A 27,833-nucleotide genomic window follows, 5' to 3' on the forward strand; every position below is an offset into this window, starting at 1 on the left:
TAAAATTTTACTTCGCTTTTATTTGTCCACAGTTTCTCTATCGATTGTGTAGATTTCTGTCATCCACAATATCTCTATGATGTGTGGAGGTCATCCTTCAACTATCTCTGTCATAAGTGTTGATTTCAGTGTTCCACATTATCTGAGTAAATTTATCTCTATCATAAGCCTGGATTTTTGATTTCCCCAGTGTCTCTGTCATATATGTAGATTACAGTAAATTTACTGAATTTCAATGTTATGTGCAGATTTCAGTAGTCCAAAGTTCTAATCTATATCACATGTGCAAATTTTAGTGTTCTGAGGATTTTTATTCATTCACTTATTGATTCCTACAAAATACCTACAGACTTCAATCTTCCTCAGTATTTCCATCATGTCCAAATATTTTTTACCATTCTTTTATATTGTCTGACAAAATCTGTAACCACTGACTTCCATAATGTTCTATCAGTCAGGGGACTTACTGAAATAAGTGATTTTTAAATCACTTATTTGAGTAGCAAATTCGAGGTTTTGTCACAAATTGGGATTTTGTAGTTTTTTCAAAATTTTAAACACATAGGTTTAAATAACATCTTTTAATTAGTAAAATTAAAAAAATATGAACTTTTTGCTTCTTTTAAGTAGCAAGGTTTATGCCTTTGATGCTATCATTTACTTGAAAATTCTATTTTAGTTGAAAAAATGCTATAATAATGGCTTTACATAATGAACTGATACTTTCTTCAAAGATTTTTCACAGCAGTGGGAGTGTTTTTCCTGTGAAGTTCAAGGTTTCATCTTTCATATTATGTAATAAAATTCTACTGTTCGCGATAAAAATTTCACTGTTCGGGGGTGTTGAAATTAGTGGGTGTTATTAAAAGAATGGTACTTAAAGAAGTGATTTTTGGGGAGGAAATTGAGGTCTGATACTTAAACAAGTGATTTTTATGTCATTATCCTAGATTCAGTACAAGGTCATCACCTGAAATGACCTGGTCATCCTAGACAACACAGATGTTGGTTCTGATAAGTTTAGAAACATAATTAGTCCCTGGATCATTAGTATTCTATATTTAAAGCTACACTAATATTAAATCACTTCTTCTAGTGATTAATTTGTACTACTTAAATAGGTGATTATTAAAGAAAGACAACTCTAACTTCCAACCTTTATGGAAATAATGTTACTTGAATCAGTGATTTAGAAAATCACTTGTTTAAGTAAGTCCCCTGACTGTCTATCTGTATCCTATCAAAGAATTTTATTGTCATTCACCAATAGCTAAATATATATCAAAATACTACAGAGACACATGTTTCTGCTAAGATCCTCTCTTTAGCATATTTGTATATTGTTCTACCATGGATTCTGTTAGAGATGGTTCCACTGTAAGTAAAGCATGTCTAAAATGTTCCATTGTTACGCAGGTGGATTCCAGACTATCAGTCAGTGCATGTAGAGCAGCCTACAGTAAAAACAATTAAAGTGAGTAAAGCAAAGATAAAATCTTAAATAATTAACCCATACATCATATTAATTTTTCTCATGGTAAAGTTTTTGTCTCCAGTGCTGAAGGTTAAGGGTTTAAATTCTAGACAGGTCAAAACCAAAGACTGCAAAATTGGTACTTGCTGCCTCTCCTCTAGGCAAGCCACATTAAGGAGTAGAAGCAAAGACTAATAAGCTCAGAGTGAAAATAATATGTCTTGCTATAGGATGACATGTCTTCCTGCAGAATTTTATCTAGGGAACTATCACATTCTCCTAAGTGTGTCAGTCCAGTAAAAAGCAAAGGTAAATATTCTTATATACCATTAACATTTCCTCGTCCTGAATATGCATTTAACTTTCTGCTAAATGTAAGTCAGACATTTATCATCATCATCATTATATTTGTTTTGTATGTGGTAGGTTTTTATCAGTCAACTGCTGATAAACATTGATTTTATAGGGCTTTTTAATTTATGTCATTTTCAAAAAGAGTGACCATGCCAGGGTTGGCAAAAACCCAGGTTTTATGAGTATTGCCCAGCCCAGTGGGGAATACTGGGAAAACCCGGGTTTACTGGGTTTTAGTGGGTAATACAGGCCAATACTTGGTAATATTAAATACTTGTCTCAATTTTATAGAGGATTCAGTGATAAACACAAATGTAATACATTTAATAAGATATTTTGTTTGTCTAGCAATGGTCTAGATTGGCAAACTGTAAATAGCAAAACATTTTTTTTCTCAAATAAATATAACTCCTAATTTAAGAATTATCAATTACTTGTAAGAAAAATTACATTTAAATAATGTCACTAATTAATTAGTAATTATTCAGATTAGAACACAGATTTGTTTATGTAACAATAATCAGCCCTTATAGTTCTATAAGTTTTATTGGCATGACCCCTTAGGGTGTTTACTTAGCAATATGAATGTATAACAAATAAAATTAACAAGTCACTTAAACACTGCAATAAAATGGTGTCATCCTGGTTTGCCCACTTTTAATTACATGTATATGTAAACATAGAGGGAATTGTTGTTTTAACAATTATAGTTTATTTCTGAATTATAGTCATATTTTTTACCTTTTATTTTACCTGTAAATGTTCAAAAGAACATTATATTCTGTTATTAAATCAAGTAAAGTGTGCAAATGTTTCTAAATTTAATATATTTTTGGCAGGAAAATGTATTTTTATTCATACAAAAGATAGGGAAAATGTGCACTTGAAATGAACTATTTTTCCAATTTACCAACAAGTAGTTTTAATTATGGGTACATTCTGAAAAAAAGGTAAAAAGTAAAAGAATGAAACTAAAGATTTATTAGAATAAATCCCATTGAATATCTTTAACTTTATTTAACTTATTTTTTTTTTAAATTTTAATAAAATACACTGTTCTGAAAATATCCAATTTATTCTAACAACTAGAATATAAATGCAACTGTTCAATAGCCAAGCTATAAATATAACACAATTTACACAGTAATCTGCATCCAAGCTAGCATTTTCTTAAAAAAAAAAAATAACAATAAAATATTTTTCGATTAATAATCATGATTGCTATCAACACAAGTTAAAACTTCAACCAAAAAGGCTATTAACTGACAATGAAACAGCAACCAACAACGCAACACAAACAGTTGAAAGGCTGCTACTTCCACTTCACCCAGTGTATTTGGCAATAGTCACAGAAATATGGACTACAGTCCTATTATAAAGAAAATGAAGACATAACTCAACTGCAACGAGGGGCCGCAGTACTACCTCTTGTTCCACCCCACCTTGTTGGGGAAGTTTGGCTAAAAACTAAAGAAGACATTTGAGAAACTGAAAACATACTGGCTACAACTTCATTTACAGAATACATGACAGAGTTCAGGATTGAAAGCTACCGTTTTCTATGGAATCACTATTACACAGAAGGACCACCACCACAAATCACTTGGAAGGATGGCACAACAAACTTAAAAAGAGACTCAAACATGGCCATGAGATCATTGAGCTACTGAAAAAGACACAGGCACTAACAGAATGCAATATTATCCAAGCTGCAACAGGAGGAGCCCGCCCACAAAAAAATGGCGATACAGAGTATAAGAACCAGACTCAAACTATTGAAAGAAAGACTCCAACAATTACTAATAAACGTGGTAGATTACTGTGACGCAGCCGATGATCGATCCCATCTTCTCCATTTGAACTGGACAATGAAGTGAAGATTTGTAAATATCATGTTTTGTGACTTTTGGTGTAAATATAAAAGATTGTATTTACCCTCATTTTACATATTTCCTTATGCAATGCATTTATAAAATTGATTAATTTATTAAATTTTGTTTGTAATAAAAGAGATCTTTTATTAATAAATTTTTATCATGAAAATCATTCAGAAACTATTTTGTTGTTTGATGTGTACATGTATCGAAGTTGAATGAATTTATATTAAAATAATGAGAAAAAATATTTGATTTTTTTAATATCTTTTTCTATACAAAAAAAACAACCTGAATATGCAGAAAACACTTACTAACTATATACCTGACCATACCTAAGTTGGAACAGACTATACAATTGTATGCTCATTAAACCTTTTGTCTTTTTTGTTTTCTTTACTAATAGATAATTGGTAGAATAAAAAAGTGGGCAAACCAGGAGTAAACCCAATAAAATGCATGTTTCAAAGTTTGGATTATTAAAACAATGTTTTGTAATTAAAAAGGTATCTTTAAATGTACAAATCTTCTGTTCTGTCTACATATAGAATTAATAGAGAAGAGAATGAAATTGATATTTCAATCTTCTAGAAATGACTGTCCATGGTTATCTGTATAAAAAGTACATATTTAGCTGTTAAAAACTATGAAACTGTACCAATTCTTTACTATTTAGTGTTAAAATAAGCATAGAAAATCATATTGCCCAGTATTGCCCACTATTACCAATTTTTGGGAGTATTGCCCAGCCCGGGAAAACCCGGACCCAGGAATTCCCGGGCGGGTAATACTTTGCCAACCCTGGCACATGCTTAAATGTCTCTTCTGTTTTACAATCATGATTGATCTTGATCTTTTGTGAAAGACATTATCATATTGCAAGTTTCACATAGGGGGTCTCATTGGGGGGTTCTGATCCCGGATCTTGCTTACTGTTTTGTCAGATTCCTGTATCCCGCTTACACTATGTACGTAAGCAATTCTCTTTTTTTTTGTCATTTCCCGGGTCCTGCAAGACCTCATTTCCAATTTTCACGTGTCACACTTACAAAAAATTGGCAATCCCGCGTCACGCTTTGACCCCAATGAGACCCACCACATAAACTTGTCCTTATTTCAAAATTATCCATGTAAATAAGTTAAAAAAAAAAGGTGAGATAAACCCTGCCAGACTGATAAGTACAAATAACAATAATTCCTTAAACTAGATAATGAGGAAAGTGAGGGTATTGCTTAAAAAAAAACCCAGAACTAACACTTGGTGATTCTCATAAAAAAATAAAATGAGGTCAAGGTCATATGATAGCTGAAAGACTGACATGTTCACCTTAAATTTCAATACATACCTCTCTACATAAGTTTTGTAAGTCAGCACCTGAGAACAAATTTGTGTTCTTTGATAATTCTTCTAAGTTCACATTTTTCAGTGGCATTCTCTTTGTGTAAACTTTTAATATCTCAAATCGAGCCTAATAATAAAACAGAAAACAAATTTTAGCTGAATTTAATGTCATTGAAATAATAAAGTATGAGTAAGACAATAATCAAAACAAGATTATCTCCCTTTTATCATCTCATTGTCAAGAAAAAGATATTTTGCATAGGATGGATGCACCCTTTTTCAGTCTTTGATTCTATCTATTTTTGAGAGCTTTCAAAGTATTTTTACAAAAATAGAATTTTTAAGAGTCTCTATGAATTGAGACTTGTGCATTTTACCTGGAACCCGTAAGTAAACTACACAAAACATTGTGACTATTTAATGTCTCAATCTTAATATCTCAAAAGAGGTGTATTTGATGAATCAACTATGATTATAAAGTTCAACCAATAGGTTGGAAAATCAGATATGATATAACCTAACAGAAGTATATTTATACAAATTCTGAAAAAAAGCTATAATAAAATGTATGCTGAGATATATGATCTCCCCTAACGAATAGATTTTTAGTTTGTTGTGTTGTTACACAATAATATTTACTGGTAAGCAATATAATTAATATCTGTACATATTTTAATTGATGAACATTTTGGAATGCTTCTATTTCCTTTCTACTAGATAAAGATATATTAATTAATGTATAACCTTGCCCAATATGTGCTATGTAAGATATGAACAATCAAGGCTCTGTGTTGAAAGACTGTAAGTTGACCTACAATGGTTTACTTTTACAAATTGTGACTTGGATAGAGAGTTGTTTCATTGGCACTCATATCACATCTTCCTATATCTAATTAATCAGATACAAAATATTGTTCTTCATTATTCAGTGTAGACAAATAAAGTGACAAAGAACTAAAGAATCATCAAGACAATGTAGATATATATAACCAAACCATGTAATTACCTCTTCATCAGGTGGAGGTACATAAAGCATTCTGTCAATTCTCCCAGGACGAACCAGTGCATCATCCAACAGATCAGGACGATTGGTAGCTGCTACCAACAGTACATTCCTGTTTTCTGCTTTGTACGATTTTCCTTTCTGTAATATTAATCAAATAAGTGAATAAAACAGATTTTAGGACAATGTTGGAGAAGTTTAGTTTGAAAACTTTAGAAGTTTTATAGAAATGTATAAATTGACAAAACAGACGCTAATGTGCTCTAAAATACTGGCAGGAACATGAACATATATCTATTGTAACACTGAAGAATTACGGTAAATGATTATTTTTGAAAACTTAATGTACCGGGTATAATTATTTGTCTGGTCTTCTATATCTACATGTTAGTAGAGATAATACTAATTTATAGCAAGTACAATCAGTGAAACTAATTTATTGAAATACAAGACAACAAAATGCAATTAAATGATGACTGCATATATGTGAAGATCTCATTTAGTATTGTAGATACTCACTGTTGATTCACTGCTAGTCATATCCCCCTCTTTAACTTTGTCTGATGTATGAAGTTTATCGTCCAGTTTGATCCCTATACCATCCATTTCATTCAGTAAAGAGGAGAGAACTCTTTCTTGTACTCCCCTGTTTGAAGAACTCTCAGATCTTTTCCCAACAATAGAATCAATTTCATCTAAAAATATGATAGATGGAGCTGCTGCTCTGGCTTTCTGAAAAACCTGACAACAAACAAGAATGTATGTATTGTCTTGAAAGCATATCCCCTCTCTAGCAATTGAAAATATTTGATAAAAGAATATGTCGGAAAGATAAAACAAATGCACACACTTTACAACTCATTGTTGTTTAACTTCTGACCAAATATGTAGTAATTCTGTTCTGACATTTCTGAGCATAATTTGCCAAAAGGTTAAGTTCATTGAACATTTTATAAAGTATCAGCATTTATAGATCTGAATGTTTCTATCATACAATTCTATGTTACTATTTGCCATCAACAAGATGGTCCGAGAACACAATTAATTCGTAGTGCATTTCTTTTAGAACATAAATGAAAATTAAAAAAATCCCACCTGCGCTTTCTCAATGAAATTTTTACAGTGTGTTGTACTACTTTTGGGACAAATTATATCAAAATTATAGAAAACTTCATCGCCTCAAACTCAAAATATGGACATTTTTGTGTTTAGGGTGTCTTGAAATCTTTTGACAGCTTCCGAAGTGCTAATTTTTAACCTTTTTCAGCTGGACCGAATCACTACTTTCCTGTAAAATTCTGGACCCAAATTTTTTTACAGTGTAATTTCATCCCCCTACTTACAATTTGAGGCATTAAACATGGGGAAATAAATTTGGAAGGGGTATAAAAATTATTGGCAAGTAACCCACTGTTAACACTAGGGACTATATTCGTGAACAACGAAAATCAAGGGACGACAATTGTGGTCTCGGACCTAATAGGATAGAAAGAGTTGACAAATCCTAAAAAAAATTGGTATGACCAAAGCTTAATTAATTATAACACTGCTTGCAAAGTTTCATAACAATAGGATATATATTATAGACAATATGCTAAATTCACTACTCATCTTCGCGTGTTAAATTTTGACGTTAAAATTGAATAATTTCAACTATCAACATTATGGGCTTTGAAAATTAAAATATTGCAAAAAAATACTTTTTAAATGCCCTAATATATCATTTATTATGTACTTAAAGCAATAGAGTACTCATTTGATTTATCAGACTTAGCATAATTATTCAAAAGTGAAATTTATATCAGCCTGGGCCTAAAAATTGAGGTTTTTCAATGAAAGGGGGCCTTACATGAAGATGTAATATTTTCCAGCAATTTTAAATTTGTGAAGCTTTTTGGTTATAAATAATCCTTACATATGTATTGAATGTACTTTAAATGGAAAGAAAAGTCACAAATAACATATCATATTAGTTTAAAAGGGTCTTAAGCCAAGTAAGACTGGAAAAAAATAAGGGTCAATTTAGGCCGTGCCACATATTTACATTTAAAAATGCATATTGAGGCTATCAGAAATAAAAAAATGTGTCTTTTTTATCATTTCTATACTCATGTGACATGATACAACAAATCTGAGCACAAAAAGGCTCTTGCAATTAACTTTTCTTACAGAGAGTATGGTCTGATACAAAGATTTTTGCCTTATTAATGAAATACTTGAATGCATTTTTTGTCTCAACAAGCTTATATTTAAACCACTTGCTATCCTACAGAAGAAAAAAAAAGATATTATGTGAGATGGAACAGGTACAATAGACATTGTAAAGTGCTTTGGATACAAATTTAGTGAGGTCTTAATTGTAGACTTCAAATTTTATGTACCAAGAACCCCACTTTTGACTTCATCCAAACAGGGCGTTAGACAAGGGTCATTTATACAACACATTTTGTACATATTGTCTGAGATAATCTTCTTTTCTGTAGATTCTGAGTTCATAAACAAGTAAAAGAACTAGATAAAGGCATAGAAACACAAGTATTGACACATGAAAACCTGTCAGATAGAAAGTCAGGATGCCATGTATGCATCAATATTGAAAAAGCCTTAAAATGCCTATTTTGACCATAAAATGCCAAAATTGGTCATTTTTGCAGAAATTCTATAAAATAAAAGTTTAAATCCTTTAGTTTCATGCTATTTGACAAATTGACACCACCAAATCATTTAGGGAAGTTGCCAAATCACAGATTCTATTTTTACAGACTTCACCTCTTAGGTCCGAGAACACAATTAATTCGTAGTGCATTTCTTTTAGAACATAAATGAAAATTAAAAAAATCCCACCTGCGCTTTCTCAATGAAATTTTTACAGTGTGTTGTACTACTTTTGGGACAAATTATATCAAAATTATAGAAAACTTCATCGCCTCAAACTCAAAATATGGACATTTTTGTGTTTAGGGTGTCTTGAAATCTTTTGACAGCTTCCGAAGTGCTAATTTTTAACCTTTTTCAGCTGGACCGAATCACTACTTTCCTGTAAAATTCTGGACCCAAATTTTTTTACAGTGTAATTTCATCCCCCTACTTACAATTTGAGGCATTAAACATGGGGAAATAAATTTGGAAGGGGTATAAAAATTATTGGCAAGTAACCCACTGTTAACACTAGGGACTATATTCGTGAACAACGAAAATCAAGGGACGACAATTGTGGTCTCGGACCAGATAAACAAATATTTCATGAGTTATTCCCCTTTGGACATTGACAACTGGAGATTCCAGACATAAAGAAATTATTTTAAACATTACAATAAATATAGACAGTAAAAATAATCAGACAAACATACATCATTTCTACATAATTAAGTTTTCAAATGGTTATTTGAGTAACATATGGTATATTTTATAGATCTTGAAATCAAGGAAATATTGCTGTTAACTTTTGCTATTTTCAGTTTATTTAGCATACCTAACTTAAAATTCAAAGTATCTGATATAAGTAGTGTCTGACAGATTGGGAAATTGATCACACATTACAACTTTTCACTGATACACTGCTGACTAGATATTAAGTCATTCTATTCAGCAGTACTGGAATAAAGTGCCACAAAAAAAATCAACATATTTAAATATTTAAAGTGTAGGCAAACAGGATCCAACAAAGCATCACGCATTACAACTTGCCACTGTGAGAACAAGTCTTAATAAAATTGAGAATGGAAATGAAGAATGTGTCAAAGCCACAACAACCTGACCATAGAGCAGACAACAGGGGTGAGCCGAAGGCCACTGATGGGTCTTCAATGTAGCGAGAAACTCTCCCCTAGTCTTCCTGTTTAGCAGAACTTGAGAAAGGTGTGATGTTTTTAAAAATTATTTCAACATGTTGAAAAATACAAATGTTTCAGCAGACAGGTAGTAGGTGTTTGACAGATCTAAACAATAATGCTCAAACATGTCAACTCATCACTGTCAAGCTACTGACAAAGTATGACGTCTCTTTGTTGATGTACTACTTGAGAAAGTGTGACGAAAAATGTTAAGTTCATTTGACATATTAAAAAATTCAAATAATCAATATACAGGAAGTTGTGTCAGACAGATATTAAAAATGCCCACACAATACAAATCATCACTGACAAACTGCTGATCAAAATTAAGTGATTCTTTCAAGCAGTACCTGGTATAATTGTGAGGGAAATGTATACAATTAACAAGTGACAAGGTGAATTCAATATACTGGTATATGTACATGAATAACATGATAAAGCCCTAACTATTAGAGTAGGAATATACTATCATGAAATTTGTCTGTTACCAAACAATTTAATTAGTCTGGTGTGCCACTAGATACTTACCTCATTTATCAAGCGTTCAGAATCCCCCACATATGGTGAGTATAACTGGGCACCACTCAGTAATACATACCTCATTTATCAACCGTTCAGAATCCCCAACATATGGTGAGTATAAATGGGCACCACTCAGTGATATAAATGTGGCATTGACTGAAGTAGCTGCCGCTCTTACTAATGTGGTCTTACAACATCCAGGGGGTCCATACAATAAAACACCCTTAGGACATGGTAATCCCATTCTTTGGAAAGCTTCTGGGTGTTTGATTGGCCATTCTACTGCCTGAAATGAAAATGAATATTACAAAGAGGGTGGTAATAGTTATCAAAGGTACCAGGAAGGTGGGGAGGAACATGAAATAAGACATAATTTCACATTGAACATGACATATTTTCTGTCATGAAGGTTGCACGAAAAATATATAGTTTGATGTGAACCTTTTGTGACTGAGTCACTGTCTTCTTGTATATTAACTCGATTTTCCAATTTAGGATACACATTTATGATATAATTGGTTTACGGCTTTTACAAAAGTATTTCTTGACAATCTCTACAAAGTGTTTAAATTTTATCCCGAGCACGCAAAATAAGCATCTGAAAATCATGATACACGCAAAATAAAATAAGCAGAACACGTTAAAGGAAGAACCTGTCTTGCACAACTGAATGTTTAATAAAAACATGTTGAACGTGAAGTAAAAAACAACGATCACGTTGCACGAAAAATAACCCTTTACCACCCTTTACAAACTATGGTAGCAGTTGTGATTTTAATATTGGAAGAATACTTCTTGGAAATGCATAAAAATCTTCTTAGGAAATCTTGGTATTCAATGGCATTTCTAGATACATGTGCATTGTATGAATAAAATAAAGTTACTGATAATAATATTAACTGATTAGGTTAAAGTTGAAATAGTTTTTGTGTACTCAATTAATTACAAATAAAGGCACTGTCGATTTACCCATATATGTTAATTTTTATACATGTATTACAATTGTTTTTATTCAAAGTAGTTATTTAAAACTTTCTTTTGGAGTATTGAAAGGGATGAACATTTGCTTCATAGTAATGAAGATTTAATATAAGCAATGAATTGTCTTTAATTGAAAAATTCTTAAATGACTTTCAAAGTTTTCGGTTTTTACAGCCCTGATAAAGGTAATCTCATAAAAGTACTTTGGATGCACTAAACTTATTATGTTATTTTCATTTACTTATAGGAATTACAATACATGCAGGTGTATTTCATACCTGCCAACTTTTCAAAATGCCCATGGGGGTTTTGCATGCAAGATGGCTGTCATAGTCCAAAAAACTTCAAGGGGGACCTGCAAATACATTTTAATGTTGTTTTTTGGCTTCTCCATACTTTTATATGCCTCAATTCATTGAAAAATTAATTGTTTTGTTTAAATTGTGAACAAAATTGCTCTTTCAAAATTTTAATTTGGAAGTCTCCATGGGGGAAATCCCCCGCAAATAGTGACAGTTGGCAGGTATGGTATTTAATTATTTTAAAAGCAAAGTCTTCAAATAAATCTTTCCCTATTAATCCTCTCAAAGTGCAATAAAATCTATTTGAAAATTGTCAACTCTACAAACATGTATTTTAATTTGAAAACTTTTAAATAAAAATTTACAAAGTTGCAAAAAATAAATTGTTGACAATTTGTTTGTTAATTAAAATTGCATTTGATGATTTATTGGTTATTTTTTAAAAGGTTATTTTTTTATTTTTTAACCAGTATCGTTATTATATCAGTACCTATTTAGTGAAAATTTCAAATTTATCATGCATGAATTTTTCTAACCATGGCTATGGTAGATTATAAAAAATAAAAAAAAGGATTTCACATTTGATGAGTTATCATGTGATAAATGGATACTAGATTCATAAAATTTCTGGCTTTTTCTTGTTTCATATTCATTTTTTAGAACATTTCTAATTAGAAAACAAACTGGTAATACAGCATTGCAGTGCACATTGATTGGGATCTGACTACCCTTCCAGAAGACCTAAAATCAACCCTGGTTTTTAAGGGGGTTTATGTTGCTCAGTCTTTAGTTATTTATGTTGTGTTAGTGTTCTGTGTTGATGATTGATTTTTTTAATTTTGACAGGGCTTTGTCTGTATTCAAGTTTGGTATCTTGCCTATATTTCAAACCTGCTTTATTTTATTGCTATTTGTCTGCATACATAAATGAAGATATTTACAAAGGAAATATAACACGAAAACTACATAAAATGAACATTTTTTCCTCATTTATTAATTAATATGGATACATTTTTTTTCATGGGTATCAATTTTTGTAGTTTGCTGAAAACTTGCATACTGTGAATTCATTTATTTTCGTGGGTACCAATTTTCATGGATATTTAATTTCGTGGTTTTCCCAAAATCTGCATACAAGCCTATAGAAAATTTGGTGTTCTTTAAACATTTAATTTCGTGGTTCACCTGTTGTCATGAAATCCAAAAAAAATGGTATCCAACGAATAATAATGAATCCAGTTTTCATAGATATTTAATTTTGTGATTTTGGCAAAGTCTGCATACATTCCTTTAGATTGTCTTTAATTCTTTGGACATTTAAATTCATAGTTAACCTGTATCCACCAGATCTACGAAAATTTGTATCCAACAGTTTTATGGATTGATTATTATTCACTGAGTACCAATTTTCATTGATTTCATTGGTACATAAAAGCAAGATGTTTTAAAATGTTCAACCAAATCTTATTTGTATTCATTGTTACCCACTAATATAAATACATCCACCGTAACTTGAAATGTTCCATTCATGGACTACATTCAAACTTTATTTTCAAGAATTCACTTCCAACAATGCATTGGTATATTACTAAAGGTTATCTATAATAAGCTTCAAAATTCTGGTAAGACAAAAACAATCATCTTGATACAACACAGAACTACCAGATGAATTGTTTAAGCTATTTTGACATTTATTTTCAAGTATTGACTTCCAACAATGCATTGGTATATTATTAAATTTCATCTATTATACGCTGGAATTCTGGTTAGATAAAAACAATAATTTCGGTATAACTTAGGACTTCCAGCTGAAAAAAATCTATTTTTATGTTTATTTTCTGCAAACTGTCAAAATAAGGGTATCTTGATGGCAAAACAAAGAACCTCCCAAGATCTTTGTTTTTAAAAACAGCTCTTGCAAAACAATTTTATGTCCAGGAATAAGGAATGTAAACAAACTTTGTGATCAATGACAAAACTTGTTTTCATGTTAAGTATTGACAATTGTATATTCTTAAAGGTTAAGATTTTAAATGTTAAGGCCATATTAAATGTTAAGGCCATGTTAAAACCATGGTCAATTAACAATCTAAATATATTTATTTGTATATATAGAATATTTATTTTTGGAAGCAGAAAGTTAAATATGGAAACATGCAGACACAAAAATAAAAATAATTAACAACTGTCAGAAACTTGAAAGTTTAACAAACTTAATTCCTACAAATTTCTACTATATGCCAAAATGTGAACAAATTTGAGCAAGGAAAACAATAAAGTATAAAACAAATACTTGATTTACTAATGTACAGGGGGTTTCAATTTTCTAGGATTTCATAGGTATAGTTAGACCTCAAAAAAGAATAAAGTAACATTGTTAAGGGGTTTTATACAGACTTTGACGAATTCAGGAAATGAAATATCAACAAAAAATTAAAGTTCCCCTCAAACTTTGAGAATAAATGAATTCACAGAATGACAAACAGTAACCAACAACATCACTGAATGACAGGCTCCTGACTTTAGACATGCACATATAAAGGCCTGTTATAGCTGACATGCGGTATGCAAATTGTTGAAGGCCGTACGATGATCTATAACTGTTAATTTCTGTGTCATTTGGTCTCTTGTTGATAGTTGTCTCATTGAATATCATACCACATCTTCTTTTTTATACATATACATTGTGGATTGTCAGTTTAGTCAAAGTCAAGGCAGTAGAAACAACGTCCTTACAGAGCTATCATTATTCACACAATTACTGCTATTTTTCCTCCCTTATATTTGTGTATTTATATAGCAGAAATCATTAAAAATATATTAGTTATAAAATTTTGTTTAAAGCCAACATTTGCAATGCCTTTTTTTTTACAACCATCATTTCAAAGTTCTATTTACTAAGATACCATTTTGTCTAAAATGAATGTAATTTGCTAAATAAAAAAACATTTCAAATATGTGAAGAGCCTGTTAACAATTTATACAACATACAAACACTAATATGTTTATGATCAAATACCAAATATTTTATAGCTTGAAATGAAATAAAAATACAACTGAAAGAAAAGTGTGAAAAAAAATAATAAAATAATAAAATCTTATTATTTATTTTCACTCTATCTCATAATATGTATCACATTTCCCAAACTATTAATAAATATATATAATTATGGTTAAAACAACCTCTCTTTAATCAGATCTAGACAATTGAACTTATTCTCATCATTTTCAATCCAGGCCTCACAGTCATAAAGCTTTCGAGCATGATTTTTGTACTCAGATTGAAAATCAACTAATCAAATTGCTGGATTTCATGTTTCGAGCATGATTTTTGTGCTCAGAGCACTGAGCAAAGTTTTATGCCTTCAAGGCCTGTTCTTTATTACATTTATCATGATTATAAAACAGATTATTTGTCCATAATTAATAAAACAAAATGCTCCTCTCCAATATCATATTGCAATGTAAAGTGAACTGTAAAATATTGGCCAGAACCATAAATTCATGAAATTGGCATATATTAAGGGAGTTAGCTTCTCAGTTTCAAAGTAATTAACTTTTAAAAACACTAGTTTATATTGATAGGGGGTTAATAAAGGAATCCAAAGAGCAAAAAAATATATAGGTCACTGTCCATATTTTCGAGATAAAAGCTATTGAAATTTTGGCGGGAAAATATTCTCTCTTGACTTTTCATAGCTTTATCATTGACAAGTTGACGTTCTCAAAAACTGTTAAAAAGTAATTAAAATTGTATAAGACTTAAACAGATGGCTTCTCACTATACATGTAAAAGATTTACAAAAAGAAAAATGGGGGTCACTGGGCGACTTTTTTCAAGGCATTCAAATGGATAAAACCAGAGGATTCTGAAAATCTGACAAAAAATTTAAAACATGACAAGCCAGCTTCCTTAAACAAAAAAGTTTTCAAATGACATAAAGCTAGCTTCAAGCATAAAAACTGATGATAATTTTGCAATAAAAGACTTGTTTTCTAGTTTGAATTGTTTCACATTTTGACATTTCCTATAAAAGGAGTTGTAGGAAGTGAAAAATAAAATCACAAAAATACTGAACTCTGATGGATAAAACACTTCAAACAACATGAACAAATAGACAACAACTGTCTTATTCCTGACTTGGTACAGGCATTTTTAATGTAGAAAAGTGGGTTTGTTCAACTTTCAGCTTTTCACAGGGTTGTTAATATATAATTTTATTTTTGTCACAAAATGTTTCCATATTTAACTTTTTCCTTCCAAAAATAAATACTCTATATATACAAATAAATATATTTAGATTGTTAATTGACCATGGTTTACATCTAACAAACTTACTATGTACTTAACCTTTAAGAATATACAACTGTCAATACTTCAGATGAAAACAAATGTTGTCAATGACCACAAACTTTGTTTATTGGTCCATTTCTAATTTCTGGACATAGAATTGTTTTGCAAGCTGTTTTCAAAAACAAAGATCTTGGGAGGTTATTGTTTTGCCATCCAACTACTCATAGTTTAACAGTTTGCAGAAAATATTCTTAAATATAGCTTGAAGAATTGAGTTGTACCAAAATTATTGTTTTTGTCTAACCAGAATTTTGAAGTTTATAATAGATAACCTTTAGTAATATACCAATGCATTGTTGGAAGTGAATTCTTGAAAATAAAGTTTGAAATTAGTTCATGAATAGAACATTTCAAGTTTAATGTTCTAATATCTATCATTAAATGATTTTAAAAATGAATTTGCATTGACATCTTTATGGATTTTAATACCAAAAAAAATATTGCTTATAATTAATTTTTTTAACAGAACAAGCAAAATCATATGCCAACATGTAAAAACCATTATAGCAGTTCTGCAACAAGCAACAAAACCAATCTTTCAATCCGATTACCTGTTGTATTTGACCTTTCACCTCAGAGAGCCCACCTATCTGAGACCATTCTACAGGAGACATTTCTACCAGTCCAACCGTGCCTTTTCTGATGGAAGGCATGACTTTTCTTACTGATTGTTCAAAATGTTCCATCTTTAACTTTCTTCCCTGGAGAAAAGAAATATTCCAAAAATTGATTATGTAAAGGCAATGAATTTATTAAAATTTTATATAAAAGACAATAAGCTAAAGGGACTAGTCTATTTTTACGTAATTGAGAAAGATTGTATATCAGTGTTTAACACTGGATCAATGAGCAGAAATACAGTTTGAGTGGCATGCAGCATGCTGGTTTGAAATGTATGACTTTTGTATGGACACACTCTCATGCTCATTTTGTATTTGGCTGGTTTATATACTGTTTCAGTAAAAGACTTCCTTTATATCTATGATTCACTAGTTTTGAATATATATATGTCCATTAAAATGACATGCTGGTTTGAATATGACTGTTGTAGTAACAAGCTAATTGTGTATGACTATTGAACAGCAAAGCTGATTTATATACATTGTTGAAGGCCGTACAGTGACCTATAGTTGTTAATGTCTGTGTCATTTTGGTCTTTTGTGGATAGTTGTCTCATTGGTCATCATACCACATCTTCTTTTTTATGTGTATGACTGTTGAAGCATCCGGCTGGTATGCAAATGACTGCTAGTTTCAAGTAAGTTTTGTTTATGAGTATGACTATTTTTTAAAAGTTTCAAACTGTTTTTGCATAGACTTATAGTTTCAAGTTTGTTTTGTATATATGACTATCATGACTATTCAAGTTTCAATCTAATTTTGTATATGACTGCTGTATTTACAAGTGGGTTTTGGAATATGACTGTTGTTGTGTCCAGCTGATTTTGTATATATATATATATATGACTTTTGTAGTGTCATATTGTACACTTGAAGAACCTAGTACTTTTTACCCTTTAATACCTGGTTGCCTCCCAATATGACAAGTAACACTGCCTCTCTGGCTACTGATACTAAGTCTGCCCCAACATAGCCATTGGTTATGAAGGCTAACCTCTCCAGATCAACATCCCCTGATAATGGTAAGGAACTAGTAATTTTCCTCAGTATATCTAACCTTTGACTTTCATTGGGTACATTTATCATAATCTGAAAATTAAAAACCAGAATTCTTTGATTTGGTGTACTCAACATTAGCAATTTGTAACAACAGTTTTATTTTCAAAATGAAAAAAAAACCATAAATTTAAACTTGATAATTTAGCATTCCTAATCTTGCTTGTAATTTGAGCACAATAAAAATTTCATACAAAAAGTGTTTTTATGTTTTTAACGTTGAGTCGTTTGTGTTTTCTCTTATTTTTGAGATATTGAGATAAGACGTGGCACGGTAGTTGTCTATCCCAAATTCATGTATTTGGTTTTCATGTTACATTTGTTATTCTCGTGGTGTTTTGTCTGATGATTGGTCTGTTTCTGTGTGTGTTGCGTTTCGGTGTTGTGTCGTTGTTCTCCTCTTATATTTAATGCGTTTCGCTCGGTTTTGGTTTGTTACCCCGATTTTGTTTTTTGTCCATGGATTTATGAGTTTTGAACAGCGGTATACTACTGTTGCCTTTATTTATGTCCTATATAGCCTTGTGAATAGGATTGAAACATACTACTATAAATGCCCTTCGTAGACAGGGATTGTCATTTAAGTGTCTGTTTGAGAGTGTTTTTATTTTGGTTTCTGACATAATTTACAGGTTCTAAAAAATGCCCCCTATAGCCCTACAATGTACATGTAGCTTATAGACAATGTATGTTCTAACAGTCCAATTTCTTTGTTTATCATTGAACTTAAAATTGAGAATGGAAATGGGGAATATGTCAAAGAGACAACAACCTGACCAAATAAAAAAACAACAGCAGAAGGTCACCAACAGGTCTTCAATGTAGCGAGAAATTCCCGCACCCGGAGGCGTCCTTCAGCTGGCCCCTAAACAAATATATACTAGTTCAGTGATAATGAACGCCATACTACATGTAATTTCCAAATTGTACACAAAAAACTAAAATTAAAATAATACAAGACTAACAAAGGCCAGAGGCTCCTGACTTGGGACAGGCGCAAAAATGTGGCGGGGCAAAACATGTTTGTGAGATCTCAACCCTCCCCCTATACCTCTAACAAAAGTAAACGCATAACAATATGCACATTAAAATTCAGTTCAAGAGAAGTTCGAGTCTGATGTCAGAAGATGTAACCAAAGAAAATAAACAAAATGACAATAATACATAAATAACAACAGACAACTAGCAGTTAACTGACATGCCAGCTCCAGACTTCAATTAAACTGACTGAAAGATTATGATTTCATCATATGAACATCAGGCACAATTGTTCACATTCTGAATAAGCGACCAATAAACCATATCACACAGTAATTGTATAATCAACCAATCTACAAGTCATGATCATACTGTTAAGGCTGTTGTAAGGCATATCATCTCAATCTATACCATGCTTTACAGTACAATAAGTACTACATGATAAACTTTGGTTTGTTTTTATTTTGTTATCATTTATGATATCTTTATTCATTTGTTAGTCATATGTTTATGAGTTAACAATACACATGCTTCTTATTGTGACATTACTATCTAAAAGGTGTTAATATATGAAGGCTATAACCTTTACAGAATATTGAAAGAATGATTAAATCTAGAATGTCATTCCCTGTCAGTAATATCACCCAAAAAAAATTGTCACACTTTTTAATGAGTTGTGGGGTTAGTCATTTTAAGTATTACATATACACGTGTGGGACCAATAAAGATTTTTTTATTGTTTGAGTCAATATTCAACTAATCATTGAAACATGAATAAATAGAATGTGTCCCAAGTACATGGATGCCCCACTCGCACTATCATTTTCTATGTTCAGTGGACAGTGAAATTAATGTAAAAACTCTAATTTGGCATTAAAATTAAAAAAGATCATATCATAGGGAACATGTATACTAAGTTTCAAGTTGATTGGATTTCAACTTCATCAAAAAACTACCTTGACCAAAAACTTAAAAGCTAAAGCAAAAGGAACAAATGAATGGACGGACAAATGGACGAACAGACCAGAAAACATAATGCCCTGCCCCTCTACTATCATAGGTGGGGCATAAAAATAAAAAATATAACATGAAAGGAGGCAGAGGTACACACAATGTATAATTGAGTTATAATACATTTATAATCTGGCCGTTGTTTTTATTACTTTGAATTGTTCCACATTTTGTCATGTCAAGATCATTTATAGCTGTCTGTAAAGTATCTGTTTTGCTCATTGTAAAAGGCTTAACAGCATTTCTTTACTGACCTATTATTCACACATCAAGTTGCTTAAATCTAAATCATGTACATGTAAATCATTTGGACTCTTGTAAATAGTTATCTAATAGACAATACCACATTTCTTTTATACATATCATACAGATAATGTCACCACATGTACCCCTACAATGAATGTGATAGATATGGATTGGATTGATTTACTTACGTACCTCCTTATCAAATCTGCCTGGCCTCCTCAGTACATTATCTACACACACTGGACGGTTTGTAGCACCTATCACCATAATATTCTCATTATCAGTAATCTTGTCAAAGAAGTCCACCAATAGTTTAGTCAAGTTTATTTCCTTCTGATCGTCCATATGTCTCCTGTCTGGACACAAGGTATCTACCTCATCTAAAAACAAAATAGTTTGACCTTCCTCACTAAAGATCAGAGCCTTCTCTAATATTTTATTTAAATTTTCTTCCGTTTCTCCAGGTCTAGCACCAAAAACTTCTGGACTGTTAACTGTTATGATATAGGCATTACATTCACATCCAACATGTTTGACTAAAGAAGTTTTTCCCGTCCCTGGAGGACCACGTAACAATATACCCTTTGGTAATACTTTCTTAAATTCACAAGATATAAGAGATTTCCATTGAAATGGAAGAGATAAAATGTCACATAGTTCCTGAGCTTCTTTCTCCAATCCACCAATGTTGGGTGGTTTTAAATTTTGTAGAAATCTTTCTTTACTAACAATGCTATCTATTGATATCTTTGTTTGCTGATTAGTTATAAAACCATCGTAGTTTTCATCATCACAAGAATTAATTAAAATATTATAAATCCCATATAACTTCCCTAATTGCGTTCGGCCTACTGAAACAGTAAAATCTTTAGCCACGCAGATCTTATAAAGTAAATTCTTGCACATACTTTCCACCTTACTTGGATGAATTTTTAGGTCATGCTTTAATAATTTAATTATCTGATGGTCTTCTACAATTAACGTTAATTTGAGACTTTTTGAAATAGTAGTTTTCATATATATTGCATCTCCAGAGTTATTTACGCTTCTAGAATCATGTATGCTCTTGTTTTTAAATACAGCGTTTGAGAAACAGAGACAATTAGTACTGATCTGATCATTTGGCCAAACCTGACAGATGTATTCTGAATCTGAAGTAGAGATCATAAAATAGAAAGTCAGTTCCCCATTCAATTGAGACAGCGTAGCAGGGTGGATCCAACATTTCTGGGACTGGTCCTCACTCACACGTACATCCATCGTACCAATGATCTGACAGGAACTAATTGTTTATCAGGGTAAAGGTCACTATTGCTGAAAGAACTCACTTTATTTTCTCCTTCACTTGATGATGTCTCAATGATTCATCTGTAAATATATAAAATAATAGAAGGTTTAAAGGGGCACTAACTGTCAAATTCATGTTCACCGATTTAAATCAAATTCTTGTATTTTGATTTATAACCTGATATCAATGTAAAACATTTATCCAAACTAATACATTAATATATCATGTCTTAAATAAACAATTAACAGGGCACAGGCATAAAAAAATGTAGCTTCGTTTCTGTGTATTTGAGTCTAGACGTCATCTAATTAATTATCAAGTTGACCTCTAAAGTCATCTGATGACCATATACATGTATGCGATGTAAATAAAAATATCAATATAAATATATTTAGCAAACTCATGCTGTTGGATTATTTAATAGCAGACTTTTTTCTGCACAGTTTATGACTACACTTAGTAAAGACCCATCGAAATTGCATTTAATTGATAAATTCAACAACACTTACCGTTATCTTGATGATATTTTTTTGTTAAATAATCAAGAATTTTCTCAATATACTGCTGAAATTTACCCCCAGGAACTTACTTTTAATAAATTAAAATTATTTAAGGAATGACTGTAATATTTTTTCTGTCTATGAAGAAATAACATAAAAAAAAATTGATGCACACCAAATAACGTGTGTAGCGGGTTTTTTAACAGTGTGCACCACATTTTTTATGATATTTCGAATAGACAGAAAAAATATTACAGTCATTCCTTATAATTTAATTCTGAATTCCATTTTAAACCATAGAAAACCTTGAAAAAACGTTGATAACATCACGGTCACATGACTGAATTATGTCTATGTGCTTATAACAAAATACATCAGCCAATCAGAAGACGGGTTACATCCAAAATTAAATTATAAGGTTGTAACTGTCCTTTTCTGGATTTAGATATTTCTGATTTAAATGGGAAACTCCACACATTTTAAAGAACACAATCTATGTATTACTGGTAAATTATCAAACCAGGGATATCGTTACCATAAATTACTTAAAACCTTAACTAAACTTTTCCATAGATATACAGATTTGGTTTTGAAGTTTGGTTTTCCCTGTAGAAAACTTATTTCAAACGGGATAGCACATCCTCATTTTTATGGAAATATTGTTAACCCTGCCCAAAAATTTAGAAATGATTCTTGTAAACTTATCGCTCCTTTAAGTTACCAATTCAACACTGTAATACATGTATATGTAAAATCATTGAATATTGCTTTTATTGGTATAAATATTAATTATTAGAATCTTTCAAAAGTAAAACAGCCAATACCAAAAAACAGCATATTGTTTTGTTTTGATGTAGTAAAATTATACCCATCTATTCCTAGAGAAGAAGGAATAAAAGCATGTAAAAAAGCTCTTGACACCAGAAAAAAAAAAGAAATACCAACCAAAGATATCCTACAAATGATAAAATTAGTTTTAGAGGGGAATAACTTCAGATTAATTGACAGAGATTTCCTGTAAAATGAAGGTGTGGCTATAGGGTCAAAACTAGGAAAAAATGTTGCATGTACTTATATGCGACAATGGGACAAAGCACTGGAAAAATTCAAATACAAACCATTGTTTTATAAACGCTTCATTGATGATGGTTTTGGAATTTGGACTCATGGAGAACAAAAACTCAAAGAACTTATGGACTTTGCAAACTCAATAAATGACAAAATAAAGGTGGAACTTAGGCACTTGTAACAGCAATCAAATTGAATTCTCAGTTACACTTGTGAAAATAAAAAATGGTATATTAGCGACAGACCTATATACAAAGTCAACTGATAAACATATATATGTTCAGAGCAAATCATGCCATCCAAAAAATGTAAAAGGGCAATTCCGTATGGTTTAGCATTACGATTAAGAAGAATTTGTGAAAATGAAGATGACTACCAAAAACATAGACAAGAACTGAAATTACAACTGCGAAAAAAAGAGGCTACAATGGAAAATTTATTGAAAACCAACTAAAAAGAGCAGACAACTTAAATAGAAAAGAGCTATTACAGAGTAAAAATAAAATTAAAAAAACATTAGAACGCATACCTCTTGTTGTGACCTTGAAGGATTTGCTACCTGATATTCATGACATTGTGAAAAAAAGAATTAATATTTTACATAACCATGATAACTGTAACTTGATGAAAGAAATATTTCCAGAACCACTAAGCTTATAGAAGAGATAGAAACTTAGCAGACATAATTGTACATGGAAAACTAAATAAGATCACCAAAAAAAGTACCAACTACAGCAACAACAAAGCATGTAAAGAAGAATGTGAAATTTACGATATTGAAAGAAATGAAGAAAAAATTATACTTGGAGATAAAACATTCAACCTCAAAAAGAACATTCATGGATGTCAACTAGTTAATCTTATTTATGGACTTCACTGTGAAAAATGTAACCACTATGTTTATGTTGGAGAAACAGAAAGATCACTCAGCGAAAGAATAAAAGAGCATCTTGCAGATATCATTTGTTTGATGTGTTTGGACTTTTGATTTTGCCTTTTGATTTTGGATTTTCCTTTTTGAATTTTCCTCGGAGTTCAGTATTTTTGTGTTTTTACTTTTTATCAGACATGATAGAGATACAGCTGTGGCAAAACACTTTAACCAAGAGGATCATTGCAAAGAGGACATCACAGTTCAGGTTCTGCAACAGATTTATGATAAATCCGCAAATTACAGGAGATATATTGAGGCACAATGGATGCAAAAACTTAATACAATTAGACCATTTGGAGTTAACGTTAAAAAGGAATGACTTTATTGATCAAAACTTATAAAATTTAACTTTAATTCATGCAAAAGTATTGTGACGTCATGTTATTGTGACGTTAAAGTATTATGATGTCATGACGTTTCCAAGGACATTTAGATAACATTTTATCAATAATTGAAAAAGAAATACAAATGTTTTGTCACCCATGTAGTTGAGAGGGAAAATAAAGAACTGAAGAAGGCTAATGGCTGAAACATCTTGAAAAATTGGTTTATTTAAACAATTATATAAAGTATGTTCCCTATTGGAATTTTAAAAACAAGTAAATTAAAAGCAAACTTAATATTACTAGTTTGTTATATATCTATACACATTCATGGATCTACAATCTGTCGATACCTGTAACTTGGCATTGCACAAGGTCATGTTTTTCTCTGACTGTTTATGACATCTTTATGCTTAATCCTTTGGATGTGTATGGATTGATTGTTTAGTCTTAGATGCATGACAGGTAATGCTTGCCTCATATTATATATTATCAAACCACAGATGAATTATCACGTTGTGTTTGGTTAAACAGTCCCGTGGTGACCCCTTATGAGACCCTATGGGGTTAGTAAGTTTCATATGGGGTTTATGACGCGTTAATGTCGACGTCATCTATTAACTAGCCAAAGTTCTCGACATAAATCGTTTGTGCAATTACAAGCTTTTTTAAAAGCTACTGATCGACCAATAAAAGCTTTTTTAAAAAAGCTACTTGTTTTCTTTTTTTTATGTAAAATCTTTTCACGTGTTCATATCTGTGAAATTTTTACCTTCCCCTCCATATACATATAAAACGCAGATAACAATTCAAACATTAACTGTTGCCATACATGTTTAACATTAACATATCTTGGAAAAAATTATTATTCTTGCTGTTCATCATGGGCGCAGACATGACAGTTCGAGAATGAGGTTGACGGTGTTGAGACAATTTTTGTAGAAGAGAAAGTTAGATCCTCTGCAAATAATCTTTGTATTTGTTTGTTTTCCTTAATAAACAATACAAATTCTTTTAATAATTTAATTATTTGTTTAAATGGTGTCTTAATGAATAAAAGAAAACTCTGAAATAAAATCAATAAAAAATACGCCTTGATATTTCCTTAAAAGTAGGACTTCTTTCATTCGTCACCGTGTGAATTGTAAACAATGTCAGTGCTCCGACTTTTCGTGCCGAATTTGAAATTCCTGACTCAAAATTTGATAAAACCTCCAGATATACTTTGTAAAGCAGGCTATGCTGCAGGAAAACTAAAAGGTGAACTATCATATTTTTTTCATATTTTCCTTTAGAGCAAAAGTAAAACACAAAACTGTCAAAAGTCACAATGTTGACAGCTCAATTTTCTTACATAAATTTCTTAAGCTGTAATTGTATCTGTTTGCTTTGCTTACACATTGTTGTCAATATGATGGAATAATATGCATCTGTCATACAAGAGATTGAGGTCTTTAATATACATGTACTAGCTAGCTACAGTTTTATTTCACCATCTTATCCTGTTGAGTTCCCTGATCCTATAAAGTCAAGGTCAATATATACACTGTATGTTGAAACTATGTCTCTCTGTGTTTGCTTGTTTCATTGTTTTTCTATAGTTCCTTGGAGAAATGTCACACAGAACAGGTCCAGCAAGGCATAAAGTTTTGAAATCACCCAGAACCACAGTCGCCTGAAGATTTCATAATTATAGCGAAAAAAATATTCTATATAATACTACTCAAAATATTTTATTTCCCCCATTTTTTCACTATAATTATGAAATCTTCAGGCAACTGTGCCAGAACTCTTTATCACATGTTTATGGTTTACAAAATGTATGACATGTGAATTACAAAATATTCAAACTGCAAAAGTATCAAAACAGCAAAGATAATGTCAGAATACAATGTAGTATGGACCATTTTGTACAGGGGGTCTCATTGGGGGGTTCAGATCCTGGATCCTGCTTACTGTTTTGTCAGATTCCCGTATCCCGCTTACACAATAGATGTACGTAAGCAATTTTCATTTCCCCGGGTCCTGCTAGACCTCATTTCCCGTTTTCAAGACACAATAATTTGGCTTTCATGTGTCCACCTTACAAAAAATCAACAATCCCGCGTCACGCTTAGACCCCAATGAGACCCACTGTACATGTATTATGTGTATCAAGAAGAAATTTTGTGAAAAGCAAATTATTATTTTTCATTCATTGCATTTAACAGAAAAATGAAAATTTGTTGCATCATTGTGCATTTAGGAAACCACAAATTTTTTTCTCTTTAAAACAGAGATTTTTGTTATAAAATTAAAAACATAGATTACTCACATGACTGTCTTGTTTTTCTATGATATGCTAGCTTTTATTGGTTACAAAAAGTTCTAAACAACCGTTAAATTTCCAAACTTTGTTGTTACATGTATGTATATGTATACATACTCTATAAGTAATTCAGCATGTCACTCTCTAAGAAAAGAGGATGAGATTGTGGTTACAAAAAAAAAGAACATGTCTATTCAAATCTATTTTATGATAATGGTTGACTAACATGAAAGTCATGAAAGTGTTTAACTGTGAAATTTTCAATGGTTAATCATAGTTTCTTTGTGATGGGAAATGCAAGGTCTGGAATATATATATCAACTATTCAACGCTAGTAGATATAAATACATATACTCAATATGCAAGTGCTGTTGGACTGTTGCTATGTAGAAATAAAAGGTTTTCAATTGGACAGCTGAAATTATATCTTTTGTTAAAAAGTTTCGTTTGCAAGCTGCCCTCATTGTCAATTCTTAGATGCAAGTCAAAATATGAGAGGCATACTCAACTATGTGGCTAGCTATAAAACTTAGGTTTGGTCCACCATTTTCTACATAAGATGCCTGTACCAAGTAAGGAATATGACAGTTGTTATCCACTCCTGTTTGATGTGTTTGAGCTTTTGATTTTGCCATTCGATTAATTATTATGATTATTATGCACTTTCCTTATTGAATTTTTCTCATTTTTGTTTTGTTTTGTTAATTTACTTTATATCTAGTACATTTTTGTAAGTATAGTAAAACATAAAGTAAAAGGATCATGCTTGTTCCTTTTCAACCTTTATTAAAACTTAGAAATTTCCTGTTTGATTGCAAAGAGTAACTGATATAAACAACTGTGTCAAGACACTGTATATTTATGCATTGTTATGTGTTCCTTAAGCTTGTACGCTATCTTTAAAGATTTTCAACAGATATGTCCAGCCTTATCTTTTATCATGAAACTATTTATTTATATTTGCTTTTGCCTATTTCAGGAAAGATGATGTCAGCAACACAGAAGAAAACATTTTTAGAGGTTGAAACTGATCCTTATAAATTATGTAACTTTGTTTGTGGGGCTAATTATTTCAAAGAAGGAGAAGACCCTCCTATTAAACCAGACAGTGAATATCCAGAATGGTTGTTTTCATTACATATAGATCGAAAGCCAATAGATCTAAGTGAATTAAGTAAAGATGACATGTATTATTGGAGGCGATTAAGAAGAATAAATATGAGAAGACAAAATAAAGAAATTAAGTATGCAGGACAGAGAAGACAAAAACGAATCTGGTGAAGATAAACAATTGATATTAAATATTACATCTAGAAGTCACTTTTTACTTTGCTCATATATAGATTTAAAACATATGAATAAAAATTATAAAGTTTGAAGCATTTATTTCATGCAAACACTTATGCATGCTTATATAATTACCAAAGGCATGTTTATCCTAACTATTTTACATCTAGTAAT

The 27,833-nt window shown here is 31.1% G+C and overlaps 2 protein-coding genes across 5 annotated transcripts; one reads left to right on the forward strand and one right to left on the reverse strand.

The window, feature by feature from the left end:
- LOC134714893 (ATPase family gene 2 protein homolog B-like) lies at nucleotides 1-25,576 on the reverse strand. 4 transcript variants are annotated; one of them, XM_063576588.1, is made up of 10 exons: nucleotides 24,837-24,997; nucleotides 21,083-21,319; nucleotides 20,144-20,331; nucleotides 17,564-17,749; nucleotides 16,591-16,740; nucleotides 10,479-10,688; nucleotides 6,567-6,788; nucleotides 6,051-6,188; nucleotides 5,049-5,171; nucleotides 1-1,454 (listed from the first exon to the last, which is right to left on the reverse strand). In XM_063576588.1, the coding sequence occupies exons 2-10, from the start codon at nucleotides 21,174-21,176 to the stop codon at nucleotides 1,311-1,313; spliced, it is 1,455 nt and encodes a 484-aa protein (XP_063432658.1). In that variant the 5' UTR covers nucleotides 21,177-21,319; nucleotides 24,837-24,997; the 3' UTR covers nucleotides 1-1,310. The 4 variants fall into 4 exon arrangements, with proteins under 4 accessions (XP_063432658.1, XP_063432657.1, XP_063432655.1 ...); XM_063576587.1 differs by lacking the exon at nucleotides 24,837-24,997 and adding an exon at nucleotides 25,462-25,576 and having other exon boundaries at nucleotides 20,144-21,319; XM_063576585.1 differs by having other exon boundaries at nucleotides 20,144-21,319; nucleotides 24,837-24,998.
- On the forward strand, nucleotides 25,146-27,751 carry LOC134714894 (large ribosomal subunit protein mL54-like). Its single transcript, XM_063576589.1, has 2 exons — nucleotides 25,146-25,324; nucleotides 27,352-27,751. The coding sequence occupies exons 1-2, from the start codon at nucleotides 25,216-25,218 to the stop codon at nucleotides 27,651-27,653; spliced, it is 411 nt and encodes a 136-aa protein (XP_063432659.1). The 5' UTR covers nucleotides 25,146-25,215; the 3' UTR covers nucleotides 27,654-27,751.
- Nucleotides 27,752-27,833: the final 82 nt, after the last annotated feature.

The sequence above is a fragment of the Mytilus trossulus genome, chromosome 4, assembly GCF_036588685.1.
Source record: "Mytilus trossulus isolate FHL-02 chromosome 4, PNRI_Mtr1.1.1.hap1, whole genome shotgun sequence".
In the NCBI taxonomy this organism is placed as follows: Eukaryota; Metazoa; Mollusca; class Bivalvia; order Mytilida; family Mytilidae; genus Mytilus; species Mytilus trossulus.

Bases quoted from the DNA above. Each gene is read 5' to 3' on its own strand.
- LOC134714893 (XM_063576587.1), bottom strand. From the start codon at position 21,211: ATGGATGTACGTGTGAGTGAGGACCAGTCCCAGAAATGTTGGATCCAC. The intron at 10,689-16,590 runs GTAATCGGATTG...TTTTCATTTCAG, and splicing joins TGAAAGGTCAAATACAACAG to GCAGTAGAATGGCCAATCAA. The intron at 5,172-6,050 runs GTAATTACATGG...TTTTATTATTAG, and splicing joins TACCTCCACCTGATGAAGAG to GCTCGATTTGAGATATTAAA.
- LOC134714894 (XM_063576589.1), top strand. From the start codon at position 25,216: ATGTCAGTGCTCCGACTTTTCGTGCCGAATTTGAAATTCCTGACTCAA. The intron at 25,325-27,351 runs GTGAACTATCAT...TGCCTATTTCAG, and splicing joins TGCTGCAGGAAAACTAAAAG to GAAAGATGATGTCAGCAACA.